General features: G+C 38.3%; 1 protein-coding gene across 1 annotated transcript in view; it reads left to right on the top strand.

Moving 5' to 3' along the window:
* The window catches only part of LOC108717042 (voltage-gated potassium channel subunit beta-1), a 116,054-nt gene that overhangs the window by 46,244 nt on the left and 43,954 nt on the right, over positions 1-25,856 (top strand). Inside the window, exons 2-5 of the mRNA XM_018263766.2 lie at positions 261-304; positions 20,191-20,228; positions 22,183-22,262; positions 25,239-25,283. Coding sequence (XP_018119255.1) covers positions 261-304; positions 20,191-20,228; positions 22,183-22,262; positions 25,239-25,283 — 207 coding nt within the window. The remainder of the gene's footprint in view (positions 1-260; positions 305-20,190; positions 20,229-22,182; positions 22,263-25,238; positions 25,284-25,856) is intronic.

Raw genomic sequence — 25,856 nt, 5'->3', positions numbered from 1 at the left:
TAGAGGTAGAATTCTATTCTATTGCTTCTACTTATCTGACGAATCAATACATAACATTTGTAATAAGAACAAATGAACCAATGCTTGCAGGAAAGATCATAATTGTTACGGGTATGGCCACCTTAAGAAGGGCTCTTCTTTGTCAGCTGGGAAAATATGTTATAAAATGTTCACAATTGCAGCCTCTTCTTTATATAAGTTGGATTCAACATGAAACACAGGCTTAAAAAAAGTAATACTTTTCTCTCTTTATTTGCTAGGAATCTTGGAAAATCAGGACTCCGAGTATCGTGCTTGGGACTTGGTAAGTATATACCTGACCTGTACAGAAAACTCACACTGTAAGGTTTAAATATTTAATATATGCCATTTTACATCTGATGCAACTTTATATTCAGAATTGATTTTTGACAGGTTCATATAGTTTTCATCTTTCATCTTTCTCACATTATGATTATGCATTAGCTCCATAGTTTGACAGTTTCTGATTGCTTCATTAAAAAAAGCGCATGATCTTGCGTTACCTGCCTTATAAGGCATTGGGAAGCTTTATACAGACGATAGCTCTGCGCATTAGTTACTCTTTAATTTCTTAATAAAGGTACGTTATCCTTTGATGTTATTTCATCTATTTTCTGCAAGCAGATTTGTATTGTATAAAACAATGCAATGGCTAACAAACAATATTCAACATAGCTAAAAAACTAATTATTTTCCTTCTTTCTCACTTTTGACTTTAGGGGTGTTGCACAAAGGGTATTCTTTTTATTGTGGTGACTGTAGGCATCGGTGGCAGGGAAACACATTGCCTGTGTCACATGGAGATGGAAACATCTTGCAGCTTTGTCTTGTGTAGTTTCTGTTTCCATTCTGTTCCAGTGTCCAAGTGCGTCAAATGAAAAAAAAAAAAAAAAACCCATGTTCCAGCTGCCCAAACATGGCACCATAAACTGGATGGTTGGTACAGGGAAAACACAGTTTCAAGCACTTACATCTGCTATAGAACATGCAACTGCCGTTATAAAGCACAAATCAAATTTAGTTGTCATTTACTATAGTAATCACTTAGCTACAAGATCAGAGTAACCCATGGCAACTATTAAGACATTTGCCTTATTTTCCTATCTTTCAGTAGATTGAGCTAAGCTAATTGCTTACTGGTTGCCATGGGTTACCCCACTGGTGCAATTTAGCACCAACAATATGTTAGTAAATCAGACACCAGGGTGTTTAAGACTGGGAACGATGTCAGCCCACACATCAATATATTAACCCATCCTATCTGATAGATCTTATATCCAAGTGCTGTTTAGATCATTATTTTGGGGGTGATGATGGGATTATATATATTTTTGGCTGAAAATAAATCTGTTGTCTGAATTCAAAAGTACGCTGTGTGCATTGCCCTCATTTCTTTACTCAACGCTCCCAATTACTAATTCTGCATTCTGGGTCTTTGTTCATACTAAGGAAATCAATTTGCAGATCAATGTATCATTGACCTATAAGTTGTTAAGAAGCATTATTATTAACAAAAGAAAATTGTTCTACTTGCAGCTCAAAGCAAAGCCTCGGGAATTGTTTCTGCATTTCTAATAAAGCCTGACAGTGAGAGTGGATGCTGATAAAATGGAATATAAAGCTGAGACACCTACACATTAGCAGATAACTAGCATGTACATGTAAACATAACACAGCATTGGCTTTTATTTGTTATACCCCTAATTATTCAAATCTTGCCTAATAATTCATTTCCTTTTTATGTCCCCCTTCCTTAGTCATCAGTACATTCTCCTCCCCGATTTTCCTACCACCTACTGTAACCTCTCTTTGTTGCTTTGGCATGTAACTCACACAACATTGCCCTACACAAGCAGAATAGCTCACCTGAAGACTGTTTCACTACTTAAGTGGTTATGATCTTCAGTTAGTTTGGCATTAAATATCAGACAAGTACAAATAAATGCACATTCCCTGTCCCCTGTTTCACAAATGAATTTACTATCTAAGCTAGTGAATGTATTTTTCAAAACAGGGTTTTGTTTAGTTACAAAATTATGATCATAACATTGATAAGCCACCATACCACGTCAAAGTAAACCCTATATGGTGTTCCTAGTTACTTACCTCTGTTCAAGTTTTTCTGGGCTGGCACCTCCTTGCATAACTGCATGTCTTAGGGTCAGTGTTTCCAGACCAAGGCATTGGCTTAAATTGGCTTGATCCTCCCCCATGCCAGTAGCATTTTGTAAGTGGAGAGGTTTGCCAATACCCAAGCAATGATTTTTTTTACTCAGGCTTGTTCCTTCCTCCGTGATTAAGGCTTGTAAAAGAGAGTGATTGCCCAGACTGCAAACAAAGTTTCATAGGCTTGTCCTTCCTCCCCTGCCTGCGGCTTTTAAAAGAGGGTGATTGCCCAAACCAACACCTATTTTTAAAGGGATAAGACCACCAGTGGAAGTCTGGGCATTCTTCCTGCAGAAGAACTCTATGCACTCTGCTAAAGTATATAAAAAAGAGGCACCTCTGGTGATGTTTTTTCTGGGTTACATAGTTAAATTGGGTTGAAAAAAGACAAAGTCCATCAAGTTCAACCCCTCCAAATTAAAACCCAGCATCCATACATACACCCATCCCTACTTTTAATTACATTCTATATACCCATACCTATACTAATTATAGAGCTTAGTATCACAATAGCCTTTGATATTATGCCTGTCCAAAAAATCATCCAAGCCATTCTTAAAGGCATTAACTGAATCAGCCATCACAACATCACCCGGCAGTGCATTCCACAACCTCGCTGTCCTGACTGTGAAGAACCCCCTACGTTGCTTCAAATGAAAGTTCTTTTCTTCTAGTCTAAAGGGGTGGCCTCTGGTACGGTGATCCACTTTATGGGTAAAAAGGTCCCCTGCCATTTGTCTATAATGTCCTCTAATGTACTTGTAAAGTGTAATCATGTCCCCTCGCAAGCGCCTTTTTTCCAGAGAAAACAACCCCAACCTTGACAGTCTACCCTCATAATTTAAGTCTTCCGTCCCTCTAACCAATTTAGTTGCACGTCTCTGCACTCTCTCCAGCTCATTTATATCCCTCTTAAGGACTGGAGTCCAAAACTGAACTGCATACTCCAGACGAGGCCTTACCAGGGACCTATAAAGAGGCATAATTATGTTTTCATCCCTTGAGTTAATGCCCTTTTTTATGCAAGACAGAACTTTATTTGCTTTAGTAGCCACAGAATGACACTGCCCAGAATTAGACAACGTGTTATCTACAAAGACCCCTAGATCCTTCTCATTTAAGGAAACTCCCAACACACTGCCATTTAGTGTATAACTTGCATTTATATTATTTTTGCCAAAGTGCATAACCTTGCATTTATCAACATTGAACCTCATTTTCCAGTTTGCTGCCCAGTTTTCCAGTTTAGACAAATCACTCTACAAAGTGGCAGCATCCTGCATGGAACCTATAGTTCTGCACAATTTAGTATCATCTGCAAAAATAGAAACAGTACTTTCAATGCCCACCTCCAGGTCATTAATAAACAAGTTGAAAAGCAAGGGACCTAGTACAGAGCCCTGCGGTACTCCACTAACAACACTGGTCCAATTAGAAAATGTTCCATTTACCACCACTCTTTGTAGTCTATCTTTTAGCCAGTTCTCTATCCAGGTACAAATACTATGTTCCAGGCCAACATTCCTTAATTTAACCAGTAAGCTTTTGTGTGGCACTGTATCAAATGCTTTAGCAAAGTCTAAGTAAATCACATCCACTGCCATCCCAGAATCGAGGTCTCTACTTATATTCTCATAAAAAGAAAGTAAGTTAGTCTGGCAAGATCTATTACGCATAAAACCATGCTGGCACAAACTCATAGTATTATGATTTGCTATGAAGTCCAGTATCTTATCCTTTATTAACCCTTCGAAAAGCTTTCCTACCACTGACGTCAGACTAACTAGCCTATAGTTTTGAGGCTGAGAACGGGATCCTTTTTTGAATAGAGGCACCACATTAGCAATTCGCCAGTCTCTCGGCACTATGCCAGATCTCAATGAATCCTGAAAAATTAAGTAAAGAGGTTTGGCAATCACAGAGCTAAGTTCACTAATTACTCTGGGATGAATACCATCTGGCCCTGGACCTTTGTTAATCTTAACATGTTCTAGTCTCTTTTGAATTTTTTTATGTGTGAACCATGCATCACACATGACCCACATTCAGCCCCACAACCAATATTCTTGCTCCCTTGAACAAGCTGCTGATCTGACCTGCATTGTATTAATTCACAACAATCCAGTGGGCACTATAAAAATGCATGTCCTCTAGTTTTATAGTACCCAGATCAGGTAGCCTGTCCAAGGGAGCAAATATGCTGGTTGGGGGACTGGATGTAGGACATGGGCCTGCAGGTTGAGTGCTGGCCTACCCAGTTAAATCCAAACAGGTCTATATAACCTGGGTCCGTTTGTCACTGGGTCAACCTGTAAAATTGCTATATTTTTTGTGCTTTATAAAGTGAGTACCTTTTTTGAAATGTATTAAAGTGCACAGACAAAACCTTTTTTGATCTACCGTCCTCACTTACAATGAACATACTGTAAGTCTATGATCATAAACGACACAGCACAAAACCAAAAAGTAATGATATACAAGGGAAATTGTTGAGTAGTGGGGAAATTTCATAGGGAATGATCTGCCAAACTATTTTTTTTTTTCATGTCATTTCCGTGTAATGGAAAATCCGTTTGCACAAGATACAATTCACAGCATGCAGAATGATTTTGTGTTTTGCAAAAAGTGCATCATTTTTAATGAGAGCGAAGCAAATGCATATCAGTAATTTCATATGAAAATTGTTATACAAGAGGAGAAAATAGAATCATTTCCATGGATGATGTAATGAAAGAAAGGAGAATGTTGTCATGGTAACAGGAAATTATATCTTTGGAAACATGCATGTTATGTTGCACAAATACAAAGCACAGTTCTACTGCCTACAAACATTTGCCTCAGCTTCAAGATCTACTTTTAGACCATCTTCTGCTTTGTACCAAGGAACAGTTTAATCACATCTCATAAGCAGACCTGTTATATAAGGAACATTTAACGATTGTTTAAATCTCAAAGCCAAAGCAGAATTACTAATCCTTGATGTTTGGGAATAAGGTTTTGTCAGAAATTATATTAGAAAGCTTTTCTTAATTTTGTTACAATATATTTAAGCTGGCCAACTACGTCAAAGTCATCCCATATCTGGCCAGTCCTATGCTCAATTTTCATTTGATTCATTAAGAATTCTATGGTTTCATTATACATTTTATAAAAGGGACGAACACGTTTTACCTGCAACTTACTAGCTGCTTTCAAAGTAAAACTCCCAAACTTGGCTGCCCTAATAAAAGGGCAGCCAAGTTTGGGAGTTTTACTTTGAAAGCAGCTAGTAAGTTGCAGGTAAAACGTGTTCGTCCCTTTTATAAAATGTATAATGAAACCATAGAATTCTTAATGAATCAAATGAAAATTGAGCATAGGACTGGCCAGATATGGGATGACTTTGACGTAGTTGGCCAGCTTAAATATATTGCAATATATGGACAAACAATCCCTGTTTTGTTTAAAGGGTAAGGCATTTTTCAGTAGCAGTATGCACAAAATGTCTCTGTCTTAAATATATTGATAATGGGTTGAGTGCAGAGGAATCTTGTATTTGTCTATATGTATTTTGTGGTCACACCCTCATTGCACCCCCGCCTAATGATTTTAAAAACTAGTGGTGAGCACAACTTTCCCTTGTTTGTTAATTTTGTTACAAACCTATAAAGAGTTAAAACCATGTCGTAGACATTATATGTACAGATCTAAATACAGTATATCTTAAACATCTAACATCTATTAAGACAACCTTCACTTCAGATCACCCCAATGTTTCTTCCTTCCTAGCTAGCCCTGAAGGCATCAGTCTCCCAAATGGTCTGGCCACATCAGTCTTGGTTCTGCATCAATGTTTTTTTTAGGGGAATTCTGCTGTAGGCCAATCTTAGGGGTTGTAGCCACCTGCATACTGGACTGTAATATTTCCCTAACTATACACACATTGAAAAACCAAATATATTTTTCCCATGCCCACTTCTCCAGTTCATTGTTTGTGCTTGGTGTTCTATTTCTTTTTTTTTTACTACTTTTAGACAACTTCTTTCTCTATCAACTACTCTCCAAGCAAAATGCTGCCTACCCCTGCGTTACCACAGGGCACATCCTAGTCTTCACCAAAACACTGCCATGTCACAGCATGCATGTATGTGAAAGAATAAGCTAAGAATAATTTAATTTGTGGAGTGAGATATAATGTTGCTGTTCATCTTCTGCCGAAGAACCACTGGGATCCCCCAGGAATAAGAATTACATATTTTTGTAAAAGATCTTGATTAAAAGCTTAATCACATTTAGTATCAAATGTAAAAAAAAAAACCATGATAAGTAAAACCTCTCAGGCATGAAAGCTCTCAACCGTAAAGCCTCTCAAGCATAAAACTTCTCAGACTTAGCTCCTCAGGGCATAAAATATCTGAAGCATTAAAGCTCTCAAGGGCAAAAGCTTGCTAGCAGAAGATATTTCAATGAAAATATCTCCAGTGAGGTGCAAGGGCCATTGTTATGAAGAAGATAGCAGATGGTTTCTCTTATTCATCCAACATGGTTGAAGTTTTATTAGGCTTTTCACTTTGCCAAAGTATACAAGTTTAAAGGAGAATGAAATCTACAGAGGCATTTTATTGCCAATAGATTAGCTGCAATAGTGCAAGCTAGAATGCTATATTTATTATGTAGAATGTTTTACCATACCTGAATAAAAAGCTCTATAAGATTTTTGTTTGTTTAGGATAGCAGCTGCAGTATTAGCTTGGTGTGACATCACTTCCTGCATCTCCCTGCTCACTCATAGCTCTGGGCTCAGATTACAGCAGAGAAGGGAGGGGGAGGAGGAGGAGCAAACTGAGCATGCTCACGCCTGGGGGCAAGGAGGTTTAAGCTGAAGGCAGGGAGTCTGATACAGAAGCCCATATGTACACAATAGAAGGAAAGAAATGTGGTGTTTCTTTTGACAGAGGACTCAGAGCAGCACTACTTTGATGTTTTACTGGTGTATTTAGGTGGACCTTTCTGATAAGGCTTATTTAGTTTTAACCTTTTATTCTCCTTTAAACTGCAATGTACTAGAAACGTACAATTTCTTTCTTCAGTGTGCACAAATGGTTTCTCACTTATTTCCATAGAACATATAAGCTGTTAGTTGTCTGATTATTTCTGCTTGCCAGTGTTAACCTTGGTTCAAGGTCTTTTGTATGGAGAAAATGTTTTCAGCCGTATGTTGTATCTCCAATGATAGGAAGGTGACAAGTCCTTCAGGCAAGGGACGATTATTGTGACCAACCAGGAACAGGGCAGAACCTGCCAAAGCCTAAGACATCTCTTGTGAGTACTTGCTTTAGGAAGCTTGATGCTTTGGCACGTGGTTCTTCCTCTAGGGTTTATATGGAGATCCTTGAAAGTATTGTTATGGGTTCTGAGATTGAAATTTGAGAATGTGTCAAAGAACTTTTAGAAGCAATACATGTTTAGAGAAACTCATCGTGCTTTACTAGGTGAATTCTTATGCACAACATCTGTAGGCAATCTGTGCTAAGATATGGCTGCTGTCTGTTGTAGGTACTTTATGAAAAATCTTAGCTATGTTTGTATTCACTGATTCTTTTGTCTGAAATCTTTACAAGGTAAAAATTATTTTTTTTTGAAAAATCTGTTTAAGAGAGATAAGCAGAAGAAAAGGGAACAGGGTTTTCTGTATTGTTTATAGGATATCAGATCTAAATAAAAAATGCAAGCGTTCATCATTTAAAAATGATATTGTTAAATGAGCCATAAAATATTAAGGATGTTAAATTTTCTGAAGCTGAATAGAATATATATATATACACAGAGTAGCATGTAGTTTACATCAAAGGCACATTCAGACATGGACATTTTAAATGAAAGTAGATAACAGCAGATTGGGTAAGGTTAAGGTTGTCCTGATTCCAGCATTTGAGCACTTTGAAGTGTCCATGTCCTACAACATGATTTCTTTGGTATAAAAGCCCCTGGATACACAGCCCCTGGATGGTATGGCTCATAATTGCAAATTATTTTTTATCCCTAAGCCACTGTGCAGAGTATTCACCATTTCAGTAAATCTACACACTAATACCTTTCTATCCCTCTGTGATTTAAAAGTCCCCATTAGTAGAGTGACACCAAGGTCATTAATTCTGTGGTTGTTGCTGATGAAATGTGCTCTGCTGGACTTTCTGTTTTCCTTTTATTAACAGTGAATCAGAGCATTCTCCTTCTGTCTTAAAGTGCCTGTCCTGTTTCCTCACTGTCCTGCAGTTGGACATCTCAAGTATATTAATTGATGAATGACCTGTTTGATGAATAACAAGGGAAGGAACCTAGGGGCAAATTACCTAAGCGCCGAAGCACCTAACGCTCGCGTGAATTCGCTAGCGTTGGGCATTTTCGTTACTTCGCAAATTCACTAACGGACGCTGGCGTTACTTCGCTAGTGTTACTTCGCACCCTTACGCCTGGCGAATTTGCCCAATGGACGTAACTACGCAAATTCACTAACGCGCGCATTGTTCTGAATGCTACCTTTTACGCTACACTTCCTTCGCCACCTCAGACCAGGCAAAGCGCAATAGAGTTGATAGGGATTGCTTCAAAAAAAGTAAAAAAAAATTCTAAGTCCCAAAAAACGCTGGCGTTTTTTCTTTATTATGAGTGATAGGCTGAAAACGATCGAAAATTTTTTTGGGGCTCCCCTCCTTCCCCCCTACATTTCCTAACTCATGGCACCTTAACTATACAGTGGGCACATGTGTAGGGCAAAATAAAAATTGTATTTGCTGTTTTGAAGGTTTCCCAGGCTTGTGTAGTGATGCTACAAATACTTCCATTGGAAATTGAATTTGGCGCCATATGCAAATTAACCATCGCTAGCGTAACTTCGCTTCGCTTGGCGAATTAACGCTAGCGCAACTTCACAACCTTACGCTACCCCTGAGCGCAGCTTCAGATTTTAGTGAATTTGCGGAGCGCCAGCGAAAATACGCTTGGCGAAGTTTGTATAGATACAAGTTCCACACTGCATCTGCCGACAAGGGGATATACTACCATCTACTGAGACTTCAGGAAACTCTTCATAATAAGATGAAATTTTGAGGTCTGTTTGCATAACAGCAAGAGATGGTTTGGGAATATATTTTGCAATCTTTCATTTTTATGGAGTATTGATTGCAAAACCTCATCATTTGTCTTAGGACATCCAGGTGAGGCTTGTATGTTATCACTAGGGGTAGAAGAGTATCCTTTTGTGTCACTTTATAATTGTTTATCTATGGATAAACTGATTGATGAAAGTTTGTCGAAGGTAGAAAGATAAGTGGGGGGGGGCTGTGTTTTCAGAACAGATGTGGTTATATTTTATGGCATGGCCATAGACTATTGAATAGGGAAGTTATATCTCCGTGTATGGCCACCTTTAGACAGAAGTAGTTATTAATCTCTCCTTAAGCAAAACTGGCCTTAGAGTGAAGGGACCACAGGGAGAAAATTTAAGCTAGTATTTATTCCATGAGCATATGTACTGGAGGGGAACCGGGCCACTAGCTGGTAGTCCTAAAGGTAGCCATACACGGGCAGATTTAACCTACCGATATTGGTCCTTTAGACTGATTTGGCTGCTTATCTGTCCGTGTATGGGGCATTACAATGGGCCTCCCTGAATGTTATCTGCCCAGAAATTGGGCAGGTTTGATTTTCCCTTGTGATCCAGGACCCAATTGGCTAATCGATGCGGTCCTTGTCCTGTTGGCGCCCATTGCCAACTTTGTAATCCGATTTTGTAATCTTGTCTACTGATTTACAGAGTCTTTCTCGGTTTCTGACTTCTCATAATTATTGCCTGTCCTGGTACTGTTGTCTACTTCCACTTGAGTTATGCATTGTGTTCACTTTATGGACTACATTGCCAAAAGTTTCAGGGACTGCATACAGATTTGCCTGGTGGGCAGGAATTTCACATGCAAATGTATAGGGACGCAGGGTTTAGGAAAGACTAGAAAGTAAAGAAATTTAGATTCAAGCCAGTCTGCCAAGATGGCTGGGATTATTAAAGTGGAGGTTGTCTCTATATCAATGGCTTGTACTTTTGCATCAAAAAATATACTGGATAATTGTCGCTTCCACAACAAAGTTTAAAATGTTTTAACTTTACAGAAATAGATTTTCTCCATATCTTTTGCTGCTAAAAACCAAACACAATCAATATATGCTGCATGAGAGATTAATAACCAGAAACCAAATGTATATTGAATTCCTGGCAGTTTGTGGCTTGTATTTGAACTGATTAAAAGTCAACTATAACAGCATTTGGATACAGTGATGGGAAATGATCCGGATATGGATTAGGCATTGTATGATATGTAATAGAAAGACATTTACAGCTGCCTGGTTTCATTGTCTTATACAGAAGTAGCCTACTATATCACAACATCTTCACAACAGCATAAAGCTACTGTTAATGTAAGAAAATGCCTGAGTTTTTGGTGAATTCAAAAGTTCTCTCATTTTTAGATCATTTGAATTGATTCTCACTTTACAATATTTAGCATTTCTCTGTGCAGACAAAATACAAAACCAAGAAGGCCGCGTTACTCTTAAAGGATTTCTTTCAAGCAACATATGAGATTGAAATTCTGAAACCAATAATCTGATTCTAATGTTACTGTAAATACATCAAAGGAAGCCCCTAGGAAAGGATAAAGAAAATCTGTTTTGAAACAAAGTCTTCATGATTTTACAGTGTAGTAGCCATGGTTACTGAATCTGTGGGTGTCTTACGCTGCTTACTTAAATAAGGAGACACTCAGATGTCTTTCGCAGATGGTCAGGTTCAAAAAGTGATAATGAATAATTGTCAATATAAATTATGGCACTTTCACTCCTATCAGTCTGCTTTTGCACAACCACTGAATCTATGTGACTGCTGGCTTAAACGAATATTGACCAGCCTAGAAGCACCTGGAACACCTACAAAATGTATTCAGAACTGGTAAATAGTTTGAATAACAATGCTGACAGAGCAGAGACGTGAAGGACACACTTTAAATGACCTGTGTCACAAAAATACCTGACTCACTAATTGAATTGACGTGCAATTTATTTCCATCCTGAATCTGTAAAAATTGTTTTATTTGTCACAAAGCCATGCTGTTTATTGCAGTCTTTTTGCTGTCAGCTCTGGCATCTGCAGACAACTGCTATCCATTGCCTAAAGCCCAACCCAGTTCTATGGTTCAAGGGAACATGAGAATATACTGTATATATTCATGGCCTTTGTCAGAGAACCCTTCGTACATTTATATACAGGTATAAGAGCTTTTATCCAGAATTCTTGGGACCTGGGTATTCAAAATAAGGGATTTTTCAGTAATTTGGATCTCCATACCTTAAATATGCTAAGGAATCATTTAAACATTAATGAAACCCAATAGAATTGTTCTGTATCCAAGAAGGATTAATTATATCTTAGTTGGGATCAAGTACAAGCTACTGTTGCATTATTACAGTCAAAATGGAAATCGTTTTTAAAAATTCGAGTTATTATATTACAATGGAGTCTAGGGTCAGATTTAGTAAGCAGTGAATTTTCGACAGTGTCCGTTTCACACCCATGAGCAACACTTCGTCAGGCGCAAATTCGTTTCTCTTCTCTCTTAGTCCGTTTGCTCCAGCGGGGAGCATAGGGCTTCCACGACACTCCACGACACCTGATTTCTCGGTCGATGGGGATCTTTTTTGATCTTTTCCATAGGCTGATGTTGGAAGTTTTCTCTGGCCATCTGATGTGCAGGATGTTTCTGAGGCAGCGGCTGGTGAAGGTTTGGAGCTTACTTGTGGTTGTCATGGTCAGTCTCCAGGTTTCCAAACCATAAAGCAAGACTGCTTTCACGTTGGTGTTAAAAATACAAATTTTGGTTTGTTGTGAAAGGCCAATTCACTAATATGCAGAGTTTCGTCCTGGGTGCCAAACGCGGGCAACTTTTCGCTAGCAGTACTTCAGCAGTGCGAGCATTTCATGGTGAAGATGCGCTAGCGTTCATTTGTGCCGAGTGAAAATTCGCTAGTGATCTTGCGCTTAGGTCAATTTGCATATGGTGGGAAATTTAAAATTGTATGGACGTCTTTATGTTAAATGTTCGTGCAAATACTTACAAATTCCACTTTTAAAAACACATCTCCAGGGAACCCTAATAAAGAGTTATTCTAATGCCCTACACACAAATTGTCGCTAACGTTAGCCACTTCACACCTTAGTAAATCTGCCCCAAGGGAGATGGCCTTCCCCTAATTCTGAGCTTTCTGGATAACAGGTTTCTGAATAACAGATCCCATACCTGTACTGTGTAACATGCTATTGAGAAATGGTTCCTTCTAACTTTATAAGTAAGTGTAAATTGTGTGTAATGTTTGACTGTCTTGCACACTGCCCTGAGTTTTATATTAAGAGTAATTATTTATATATGGGATTGTTTTGCAGATTTAAATTTGTATTACAAATTGTAAGTATGAAAATGGTGTCTTGAATAGACTGTGTTATATCTGATAATTCAGTACAGGTGGAAATCACAAAGTATGGTGCAATATTGACAGACTTATATTTCATCCCCATAATTGTTTTTTGCCCCCTAAAGGAAAATCCTTATATCCATGTCACAGGAATGGATTTGTGATCACTGCTCTCCTTGGACTTGTGACTTTTTTTGAATGAGACTATCATAGCACACTGCCCCGAGTTTTATATTAAGAGTAATTATTTATTATCTGGGATTTTTGCAAATTTAAGGAAGCATTTAAAATTGCGAAAATGGTGTCTGTGATATATCTGATAAATCACAAAGTTAGGTGCATAACTGACAGGCTTATGTTTTATCCCCATACTGGGTTTTTTCCCCATAAAGGAAAATCTTTATATCCACGGCACAGAAATGGATTTGTGATCACCGAATAATAAATTAAGGAGGCTTGAGTTTTATCCCTTATCTACTCCTGAATCAAATCCTTGCAGCCTTGGACACCTCCGTTAATCTGTCCGTGGCTAAAATACCAAACTTAAAATTAGTACTGTTATATAAGAATTAACAAGAGATTGCTTAAGAAGCTTTCAAAATGTGAGCCAGTCTCCCTGGTAACAAGACTATTACAGTCACTTTTCCCTCTAAGGTGAGCAAACACGGGAGTAAAAGAGTTAGTAGAACTAGAACCGAACAATAAAAATCCATGTTGCACTGCTGCACGGGTACAGATGCTTCCAATGAATAGGCAGAATAGGCTTTTCATAATTAGTTTAGATAAAACTGTCACTAAGAGTTTGCTCATACTGATTATGGCACACACTTGTATTTGGCATGAGCTCTGCAGGTTCCTGCTGCATCTACCTGAAGCTGAAAAAGTTTGAAAGAAATTCACACAAAATATTCCGTTCCTATGTTGAACATATTCAGGTCTACTGAATTAATGGCAATATGTTTATACTGTACATTGACACCTGCCTGTCAAACCTCTCATTATGAAACCAAGGGTAGAAATATAAAGTTGCAGCCATCAGAAACTCTACTCTTAAGGCATAACTCTAGATTTTGAAACATTATGGGTAGTATTTGCTCCATTTCTTCACCAGAACGCTACTGAGTTGGACACTGATGTTGGAGTCCGATATCAGGTCTCTGTGCATTTCAGTCCACTTGTAGCAGGTACGAAATGTATTTTTATTTTTAAGCAGAACATAACTTTCATTTTTTCAATAGGTTACAGGCAGCTTGTGGTTAAAGGGGTTGTTCACCTTAAATGTCAAAATGAATCAGTCAATAGTGCTGCTCCAGCAGAATTCTGCACTGAAATCCATTTCTCAAAAGAGCAAACAGATTTTTTTTATATTCATTTTTGAAATCTGACATGGGGCTAGACATTTTGTCAATTTACCAGCTGCCCCCAGTCATGTGACTTGTGCCTGCACTTTAGGAGAGAAATGCTTTCTGGCAGGCTGCTGTTTTTCCTTCTCAATGTAACTGAATGTGTCTCAGTGGGACATGGATTTTTACTATTGAGTGCTGTTCTTAGATCTACCAGGGGCAGCTGGGAAATTGACAATATGTCTAGCCCCATGTCAGATTTCAAAATTGAATAAAAAAAAATAATCTGTTTGCTCTTTTGAGAAATGGATTTCAGTGCAGAATTCTGCTGGAGCAGCACTAATAACTGATTCATTTTGGAAAAATGTTTTTTCCCATGACAGTATTCCTTTAACTTTTATTATGATGTAGAGAGTAATATTCTTATTGGTTTTCATTATTAATTGTGACTTGAATTATTTAGCTTTTTATTCAGCAGCTCTCCAGTTGCAATTTCAGTATTTTTTTTAACCATATTATTGTTATTGAGTTATAACATAGCACACAGTAAACATTCTGTTCTCTTAAAATTTGTTAGTAATACACTACCATAATATACTGATACAGGTATGGGAACAGGTATCCAGAATGCTCGGGGCCTTGGGTTTTCTGGATAATGTATCTTTCTGTAATTTGGATCTTCATACTTAAGTCTACTAGAAACTCACATAAACATTAAATAAACCAAATAGGCTGGTTTTGCTTCCAATAAGAATTCATTATATCTTAGTTTGGATCAAGTACAAGCTACTGTTTTATTATACAGAGAAAAAGGAAATCATTTTTCAAAATCTGGATTATTTGGATATAATGGAGTCTAAGGGAAACATTCCATAATTTAGAGCTTTCTGGATAATGGGTTTCCAGATAACGGATCCCATACCTGTATGTCTGCTGTAATTATGATTCTGGCTTTCCATAACAATTAAATCATAAACCGGGATTTATATAAGAAACCACATTAATACAATAATACCTGAAAGACCGCATTGTTGCTATAAAAAGGAGGGATCTGTCATTACCGGTGTACCTTAATATGCAGCGTTACTTGGTGCTTTCCCATATTTGCTTAACCAGTGTTGCCACTTAGTATTATATTTGTATGAGTTCCCATATATTTGTGACAAAGGATTTCCATTTCTATGAGAATTGACCATTCTATAACCTCTTGCAATTGTGGGTGTGAGGGAGGTTTCCAGTTTGTTGCAATTATATATTTAGCTGCTGTAGTATAAGAGACATAACTGCTATGGTTTCTTTTGGCCAAGTATTCATACCAATGTTTAGTAGTGTTAAAGCTGGGGAAAGGGGGATGGAAATTTATGTTATTTCCTTAAGTAAGAGCTCTATGTCCTTCCATAATTATCCCACTACTGGACATTCCCATCACATATGAAAACTACCCACAGGTTGCCCACAGCCCCTTCAGCATAGTTCAGATCGAATTACCTTTATCTTGAATAGTCTCATCAGAAATTAATTGCCACCTTAAAAGGATTTTTCTGCTTAGTTCTACATGGATAATACATCTATGCTCTATTTGGGCCATTTCATGGCCTCCCTACTCCCCATTGTTCTAGTATAAATACCTCATTTACAGTAAATCTCTTTCCCATTTATGGAAGGTAAGGGGTATCAGGGCCCTCCTCCTTAAACAGCTTATAGCATAAAGAGATTCCCTTTATATAAAGAGAGTGAGAATCCAAATATTGATGGAAAGTAGAGGGTGAAAAATCAGACATTTTCAAAAAGGGCTGTACAACACGTCTCAGTTGCAGATAAAGATAACAATTATATTTAGAAATACGGAATTTTTCCCTAATTTCTTGGGACCACAGTGAGTCAGAGTTATCGCTTAAAGGAGAAGGAAAGCTCTGGAGGCATTTTATTGCCAATAGATTAGCTGCAATAGTGCAAACTAGAATGCTTTATTTATTCTGTAGAATGTTTTAACATGCCTGAGTAAAAAGCTCTAGAAGTTCTTGGTTTGTTTAGGATAGCAGCTGCAGTATTTGCTTGGTGTGACATCACTTCCTGCCTGAGTCTCTCCCTGCTCACTTATAGCTCTGGGCTCTGATTACAGCAGAGAAGGGGGGGGAAGAGGAGCAAACTGAGCATGCTCACGCCTGGGGCAAGGAGGTTTAATGCAGGAAGTCTGATACAGAAGCCCATGTGTACACAATAGAAGGAAAGAAATGCTGTGTTTCTTTTGACAGAGGACTCAGAGCTGCACTACTTTGAGGGTTTATTAGTGTATCTAGGTGGACCTTTCTGTTAATGCTTACTTAGTTTTAACCTTTTCCTTCTCCTTTAACTTAGTGATTTCTCCAAATCGTAAACCCCATGTTTTAGGTAATAATATTAATGGAGGCTATAGGTATCTCTCTAAAGTTATGTTTCCATCATTTATGTTCACTAGTAATATCTTTTCAAACTTGACACATGTGCAAAGTAGTGGTTAGAGCCTGCACATTGAGTTCTGGCTGGATAGCTATTGCAATTTCAGTAATTGGATTGCTAGCATCCAAATCCATGAATTGATTTGAATAAGAGTCTGACATATGAATAGCATGCATTCCAACTGCCCCGAGCAGGACAGTCCCGATTTTGACAGCTCAACCCGCAGTCACGGATTATTACTGAAATATCCAGACTTTCTCTTTGATCTCCTGCACTGAACAACTAGAAAAAGATACAAAGTTTCTAAAATATAATTGGCTTTTGGCAGAGAGCCCAGAACACTCAGCAGGTGAACTTTGATACTTTTGTAACAATTTAAGATAAGCAAAGAAGCAATTGTAACAATTTCAGATAAGCAGGTCTCTTGGGGAAACTGTGACTTGCAGCTTAAAGGGCAATTCACCTTCATTAGCAAAACTGTTATAACACATAAAAGCCACAGAAATGTGTCTAAACTTTCATAACCCGCCAAATTGTATAAAATTAACATAGTAATTAGGGGGTGCGGCTACAAACATGGGCGTGGTCAAAATATTCACCACCTCTGCAAATCTTTTTGTCCCTCTTTCTTTTTGTCCCTCTTTCTATTTCCAAAATGTTGGGAGGTATAGAATAGAAATGGGCCGTGAGTAAAAAAATGTATCAATAACAATACATTTGTAGCCTTACAGAGCATTTGTTTTTAGGTGGGGTCAATGACCCCAATTTGAAAGCTGGAAAGAGAGTCATGAGAAGAAGGCAAATAATTAAAAAAATAAATGATACCACTTGAAAATTTGCTTAGAATTTGCCATTCTATGACATACTAAAAGCTATCCTAAATGAACTACCCCTTTAGTTGCAGTGTCAGCACAAGTCCTGTGAAGTCACATAAACTGTTTTCAGGCTAACTCCCTGACATGACATGCTACTATGCCCCCTGATCTCAACATTGTAAGAATGGAAAGATCACTTTATCTTCCTCTTGCAGAAACCGCTTTTCCTACAACAAACCTGAACATGTACGGCTAAAATTCTAGACATGTAGAAGCCAATTCTACACAACTTTTCAACTTATCGTTTTGGAATTATTTGCCCTTTTCTTCTGACTTTTCCCAGCATTCAGAAGGGGGTCACTGACCACCATCTAAAAAAACTTATGCTCTGTAAGACGACAAACGTATTGTTTTTGCTACTTTTTATTACTTATATTATATTCCTGTCTCTTATTCAGATCAATGCATGGATTCCCCATAAATAAATAGTGCAGCAGAAATATATTGTTACCGCCTACCTGGTAAGGGACAATTTGGGAACTATTCAGCTGCTGCTCAGACAGTACTATTAAAGATGCATGTGCTAAATTACACAGGCATAATAATGAGCGGATGGAGGAGTATTTGCATAGCAGCAGTCGATGTCTAACAGAAGGCACATAAAAATGAAAAGTGGGCAAGAACTGTGCTGGAAAGAGCATAGAAGCGTGCTGTAGTTTGTTTTGCTGCTGAAAAAAACAATGGGGGAAAAGAATCAATTAGGAACTCAATGTTCTGTCCCTCTAAATTCCATTTGGGGTAAAATAAAGCAGAGTTATTGCTAAGTATGCATCAGACATGAATTAAATTTGCATTTTATTGCAAACTACAAATCCAGGTTTTAGCAGGGAGTGAGTCACACACCGGTATCGACTGTACTTCAATTTGTCTCTCATTGGTTTGTGTGAACACACTATTAAAGTGTGAATTGGTAATGTCTGCATCAAACAATTACACCTGGAGGGGTTTTAAATCATTTTGCAGTTAAATATAGGCATCATGCTGTATACGTTTGTTCAAATCGATCAAGCAGAAACGTGGAACTGAACTGCGGAGAACTGCAAACTCACCCCTCCCTTAATTAAATCTATATTTATAAATGAAGGACACAGCAACCAAAGTTCTTGTTTACAACGAGATGGATCAGGTACAAAACTGCCATGTTTTAACCTGCACATTGAGCAGTGCCCTGCCAATAGAATATGAATAAGCTCTAAGGGTAAAGGGCTGTATTTTGTGCTCCACTGTACTTCTGTTCTTGCAGCAGGGGCAGAAGTAAATGGTTGAACACATCTTTATTAGTACAGGTATTGGACCTGTTATTCAGAATGCTTGGGATATTGGATTTTATGGATAAAGGGTCTTTTTTTGAATCTCCATACTTTTCAGCAGTAATCAACAACCTGTGGCTGGTGGGCAACATGTAGCTGTAAAAAAAATTGTACCTGGTGGTCCAGTGGTTAGGCGGGGACGCCCACCGCTCCTCTTCGGCCGACATTGCGGCTACTTAGGACGCCCGCGCCTTGTGGGCTTTATTGACGCGGGTGCGCTGGCGTGATGATGTGAAATTCAAATAGGTATTTAAGGGAGCTCAGTTAATTAATCATTGCCCGTTATAGGATTTGTTTCCTGGTGCTGTTAGCTGTTGCTATTCTATTTGAACCTGATTCTGATTACCTGTTTTGACCCCTCCCTGGCTTTTGATGATTCTACATTCTGTATCCTGACCCCTTGCCTGATTACTGACTTAGATTCTTCTTAACCCTTTGATTGACTATCTGGTATTGACCCTAGCCTGCCTGACTAGGAATATTCTCTGCCTGCCCTGACCCGGCCTGATCTGACTAATCTATTGCCTGACACCTTGTACCTTGACCTTCTGCCCAAAAGACTTTATTACAGTTGTGCCCCTCTGCCTATCCAGAACCTCTAGCCTTGCACCTCTCGTTTAAGTCCTGGTGGCATCCAAGTATCTGAGGGCTCCTCCCGAGGCCAAAGACAGTCACAAAGGGTGCTTGGCATTTGTTCTGGTGTTGGGTGCTGACCATGACAGTAGCTCATTAACCCCTTGAATTTTGCTCCCAGTGGCCTCAACGCAGGTGCTTATTTTTAAATTCCTGGTTTGGAGGCAAGTTTTGGTTGCATAAAAACCAGGTGTACTGCCAAACAGAGCCTCCTGTAGGCTACCAGTCCACATAGGGGCGACCAGTAGTCAACCCCAGCCCATAACTGGAACCTCCAGGAACTTGTTTCATGCTTGTGTTGCTCCCCACCTCTATTTACAATTAAATGTGGAGCATGAGTAAAAAAGGGTTGGGGAACCCTGCTTTCTTTATTTTTTTTTTCGAAACATCAATGTGTACAGATTGTTTCTGAGATATACCATAGCCAAAATCAGTATATATAACAATTGCTGCTGATAGACTAAATAAGCCAATGCATATGTATGCACAGAAGTAAATATATTGCCATGATATTACCTTCTACTAGGTGATATAGAAAAGGCTAGCTAAGGAACACTGCCGAAGTTTAGTCAGTGGGAATAGAAATTGACCATTGATCAGCTGTTTGACTAGCAAACATTAGTCGAATAAAGTATTAAATAATAAGATAACAACATTATTATTAATAAAAGTGACTCTTACTGTCACTCAAATGTATCAGACCATAATAGAACAGCAAAAACTCTGTTGTCTATTAAGTAAAATACCAGTATATCACCATGTCAATTAAAAGTGTGGCCATGCTGGCGGAGGACTCTGGGGGACCTCTGCCTTTTATACTAAAAATCATTAAAGCATTAAATGAACCCAATAGGATTATTTTGCCTAAATCTTTTGTTTTCTAAACATATGTATTTTTTGTTTCAGGGACGTGGGTAACATTTGGAGGCCAGATTTCCGATGAGGTAAGAGATTTACATTTAAGAATGTATCATCATAATAAATACCTTCATTGTTTTCAAATAAAACTATAAGCCCATTTTCAAGTGCAGATGCCTACACTTGCCCAATTAATACACTGCTGATTGCCCTGCACTGGTAAAACTGGCATGTTTGCTTCATAAAAACTACTATAGTTTATATAAACAAACTGCTGTATAGCTATGGGGCAGCCATATAAGATGGAAAAAAGGAGAAAAGGCACAGGTTACATAGCAGATAACGGATAAAACACAATTGTATTAGACAGGGCTTATCTGTTATGTGCTATGTAAGCTGTGCCATGTCTCCTTATTTCCAGCTTAAATAGCTACCCTGGGTTTCCTGAGTTGAAACTGAGATGATGTCTCTGCATGTTTGAAAGTTTAAGCTTGAGGCGAACTTATCAAATGATTGTATTATTGAAACAAAATTCCAGATGTTGTTTATGTCTGTAAAATCAGCAGAGGGAAGAGGGGTAATGGCTTCTCTAGTGAGTTGCAGGCAACTAATGACAAGCTCTGAGACTTAATCAGTTGCTCAGCATCTATCACTCATAACCTCATAAACAATTATTGTTTGTGTCAGTCTTCAGGTCACTGTTGACTGCTCCCAAAGAGCAGATGCTGGAACATTTCTATTATTCACAGTAACCACTTGATGCCATGAAATTGGAGCATCAGTCACCTCAAGCTAAATATCCACCTTTTTTAAATTTACAGGCCATAGTTACATAGTACATAGTTACAGTATATGGTTAATTTGGGATAAAACAACTTACAATAGTCCATCAAGTTTCTCCTTAAAGGAGAACTAAAGCTTAACTAAAGAAGTAGACTAGAAATGTTGTACATTATGTTTTGTCTTTCTGTACCAGCCCAAGGCAAACACAGCTCTTTAGTAGGAAAGATCTGTGTCACTAAAGATGCCCCAGTAGATCTACTTTTCTGCAGATTCACTGCACATGCTCTGTGCTGCTGTCACTTACTGAGCTTAGGGATCCACTCACAATATACAATACACATAGAATAGAAATGTCACCAAAAAAAGTCCTGGATTATTGCTGCTATTGAGATGCTGAAACTTTAGGCTGATGCAACAAGTTCAGTAAATAAAATACAGCATTTTTAACCACATCCATTTTTATGGTTTAGTTCTGCTTTAAGGTATAAACAGAATCTGTGATCACAAGTGAAGCTTGCTGAGGTACTAGGCTGGTCAAAGTGGTGATTTGTCAACGTTCAAATTCAAATTTATGCCAGGATTTTAAATTGGTTTTTGTGCTAAAACTACTTTTTTTTGCTATGCAAGTTTTTGAATTTTTCAAACCATTGAAAACGAGAGAGAGAGTATAAATTCAACATATTTGCTTTTTATTTTTTTATTTTTTATTCTATTTAATCAAATTTTTTAAATTCAGATTTTTTTCATAAATAAGCAAACATTCAAGTTTGATCAAAATTTTAGTTTATTTGAAGTAGAAACAACCTATGACATTACACAAATTAGAATTTTGATAAATAGGCCTTTAAAAGGCAAGGCAAGAGCTGACAGTAGAACACCATATATCGCAGGGAATGGGTTGTTCAGAGAAACAGGTAATTGAACAGGCACAGTATATCACAGTATATAATACCAAGGACATCCAGGAGCTAGGAGCTAGCTGTGTATGTTGTGCCAGCTCTTAAATAGCCAGGATTCAGTCCAAAATGGGTCATTTACAGATGCTGCCCTTTTTATGTCACAAGCTTATCTAAGAGGTCTACATTACTGGATATAACTGCATATTTCCTTGTAGCCTTGTGTTGCTTATTAAGGTCATACTGTAGGTAGAAAATTAATAACAGTTTCATATGATAATTTTTTTAAAAAATGACAATGCTAGAAAAGGCAAATGTGAGATCTAAAGTAACCATATGAATGTGTTCACCTTTTCAACAGGTGGCTGAACAGCTCATGACCATTGCCTATGAAAATGGAGTAAACCTGTTTGATACAGCTGAAGTGTATGCCGCAGGGAAGTAAGTGATTGTGCAGGGCTAATTACAGAGGAAGCAGACCCTGTGGTTGCAGGGGGGGGCAAAATGTAGGGGGTCTAGTAAGGCCCTAATTAATGAACAATTTCAATGTATTGAAATAGATAGAATTGATCCATCAAGCAATGTTCTGGGGCCCTAAACTGAATTTGATGCAGGGCCTAGTTACTTCTAGTTGTTTTGTGCCCTAACTGTTGCTTGCAGGGGCACAATATTTACTGGTTATCAAAAGCTTACCTCCATAACAACAGAAATCCCTTATTGTTGTTTATTGTGTTGTTTTTCATTGTATAGTTCATTGTTTTCTTATATCTGTAACCTTGCCCTGAGATGTGGGGTTCAGAAATGTTGAACCTTAAAGAAGGCCTGAAGCAAAACAAAGTGTGACACTATTAGTTATCATGGTACTAGTAAGTGTCGTAACTTGGATGGGCAGGGCCCCCAAAAAATCTTTGGGGGGCCCACTATGGACCATCAGGCAGTCCTTTCTCAGCACCCACATGGCTGCCCACTCATTTTCAGCCAGCAGAGCAACATAGTTCAAGTTGCAAAAGGAGCTGTGAGAAGGACTATCATAGGCTTATGCCACTGGAAGTAGTGGTGGATATGGCCTAAAAGTAAAGAGATGTGTCCTGACATTACTGGGGTTATGGTCAGCAGAACACTGGCATATAAACTATAATCCACAATAGGGACATTTCATTTTAGCTTTATACTCAGCTGTAGCTGTAGTCCTTATGCTAGGGGGCCCACTTGGGAGTCTTTTGGGGTAATGTAATGACTGATACAAAGTTTAAGCCAAGTCTTTTTACCCATAACAATCAGCAGGCAGGCAGCATTCCTTTTCAGCTGTTTGAAAGCTCTTGTTTATTACACCTGGCACCAACATCTTTATAACAATACCTTTTTGTCTATGTGCTGCCTATGAAAATTGTATGTGCAGCTCAGATACATATGACCTCAAGTATTCATATCATGTAAAATAATACACTTTGCCCAAACTCACTGCATTGTTGCTTCATTCAGTAACTGCATAGACATCCCACCATATTGTACGGTAAAAAAGGTCTCTCAAATAAGGAAAATAAGTGAGTATTTTTCTTTTTTTTAAAGATATTGTGTTGAGCTATCACTAATCGGAAGTATAATGTGCAACCCTTTCGAGTAGTTAGGGGCCAGTGATGTGTGAGTCGAGAAAAATAGAACCCGCACCCAACCCTAACTCAATTCCTCCCAACCCAAACCCTACCTGACCCGGTGTGGCATCTTTATTTATAGACCGGCATCCGACCCTCTCATCTCACAAAAGGTGGTGGGATAAATAGAGGCTGCCGGAAGCAGGGAGCTCAACCCAAGCCTGTCAACAACCCGGTGATCATCTGGGAAAGTCAGCCCAAACCACTTGACCCATGGGTTCTGCAGTAATTGAGTCAGCCCAAACATCATTATTAGGGGCCCCTGAAATTATGCATTTGACCATCATCGGTGAAGAGAGATACTCTAAAACTATGCCATCTTAGGCATTACTCTGTGCTAACCAGATCTCTACTGTAATATGTAATGGTGCAGAGGCCCTTTTAACACACTTTTCTAGATGTGCCAGAAAGTATCCAAGTACAGGTATCTCATTGCAGTGTGCTGACATACACACACTAGGATTAACTTGTTGGAAAGTGTAGCCCCCATTAACAATGGATATAGCTTGCAAACAGAGATCAGAGCTAATGTACTATTCCATGTTCTGAAATAAATACCACAGTCAGTGCGATTGGTTCCCTTTACTACTTATAAAGATTCATGATGTTGAATTTTTTAAGATACCAATGTTTAATTTCAGATAATTTGTTGCTCTCCAAGTGATAATGCGGCTCCTACATCAGAGATAGTTTCTAGAACGGGAGCAGATATTTTGTTTGTACAATGTTGTAGCAGGTGCCGAGGAAGGCATCCACCTCCTAATTAAATCTGACAAGGACAGTGTTTGCATGCAGGGCTTCTTTTAATGAGGACAGAGGGAAAAACAAATTGTTTGTTGCATAATACTTCCAGGGCTGGATTTAGACACAAGCTTACTTTGAGTCTGGGCAAATTAAAGTTATGCTGTCTGTATCTAAGAGACTTAATTATAATGCCAATTGCAATGTAGCACTTTAGGATTAGGCATACACTAGCATACTTTTCTACCTTTCATATGAAACTATTTAACAACCAGGTGTTATGGCAAGACCACTCACTTAGCAAGCCAATTCAAATTTCATGACAACTGCAATTCATTCCAGGGCCCCAGGCTTTAGAGTTTCTCTCTGATGGATCTCCGTCACCTATCATGGCCTTTACAATCTGAGCCACAGTTGATGTAGATACATCATAACAGTTCTGTGTCAAGTTGAGGCTTTTGCTTTTGGACAGAGTGAGCACTGATATTGCCCCTTGATTCTCGGATGACAAGTAGTAAATTACATAAAATAAAGTATGCACTTCATCCAGTTCCAAAGTTCCAAATACAAATAAAGTGCATTTAAGGACATTGTAGCACCATGCACGTACTATAGCTCTGTCCTCACTGCAAGTATGCTTAGAAGAGAAACTCAAGTCTCACATGTACAATGCCTAGTAGGGAAACAAGACAATATAACATATTTATTACCAACCAATACCAGCTGGGTTCTTAAAAGCAACTAATCGTTACCATAAATCAGGATGCTCCAACTTACCATAAATGCCAAATGTGTTTTGCAAAACCACAGTTTCACATTGCACCATGCTATGTAACAAACCATTAAATTCTTTTCTATCTGTATAAAGTGGCTAGAAAAATAGGTTTGATTTGCTCAAAGGGCTTTTATGAGAGAGAAAACAAATAATAACATTGAAAGGCACACTCAGCATGGACAGATGCTCCAAACATTCTGGGGAACTGCACAATATGACCAAACTCCTGTTTTTGTTTTCTTTTTCCAGGGCTGAAATCATATTGGGAAATATCATCAGAAAAAAGAACTGGAGGTGAGGTTCCTTATACATAGAAACAAGTGGTTGTATAACAGTATAGTATACAGTACAGGGCCCCCAAATAACTGTCAGAGTGTGAGAGCAGTAAAGATATAGAATTGCTCATTAATTGCACTGAGTTTGCCTGAGGGGACAAGTAAAGTCAATGGAAATATACACAAGAAATGTATTAAAGCAAAAAAACTTGAAGAACTTAAGACTTGAAAATGTTTGTGATCCATGTTCAGTCTTTATTGAAACTTTTTTTAAGTCCTGATCATTAGAGACTTGGATAGTAAGGACCTTAAAGATACTTTTTGCAGATATATATATATATATAGTTGGCCCCAGGAGGAGTACTTTTAGCCATGCCATGGATATACAGTATGAAGTGACTTTGGACATCTCCTTAGTAATTTTGGACAAACAGAATGTGTTACTCCACATCCAACTTGTGGCATTTCTAGCCAGCACTGACCCCTCCATTTCTGTACAAAGTCACCTTGAGATGCTCTCGTTGATCCATTCATCCCACTCTTCTGGGCCCATTATTTATGAGAATATTTGGCACACCCAGCTTACCAGTAT

This window comes from Xenopus laevis, chromosome 5L, assembly GCF_017654675.1.
Source record: "Xenopus laevis strain J_2021 chromosome 5L, Xenopus_laevis_v10.1, whole genome shotgun sequence".
Lineage (NCBI taxonomy): Eukaryota > Metazoa > Chordata > Amphibia > Anura > Pipidae > Xenopus > Xenopus laevis.
The sequence above is the reverse complement of the archived record's forward strand: the minus strand, read 5'-3'. Positions and strand labels throughout refer to the sequence as shown.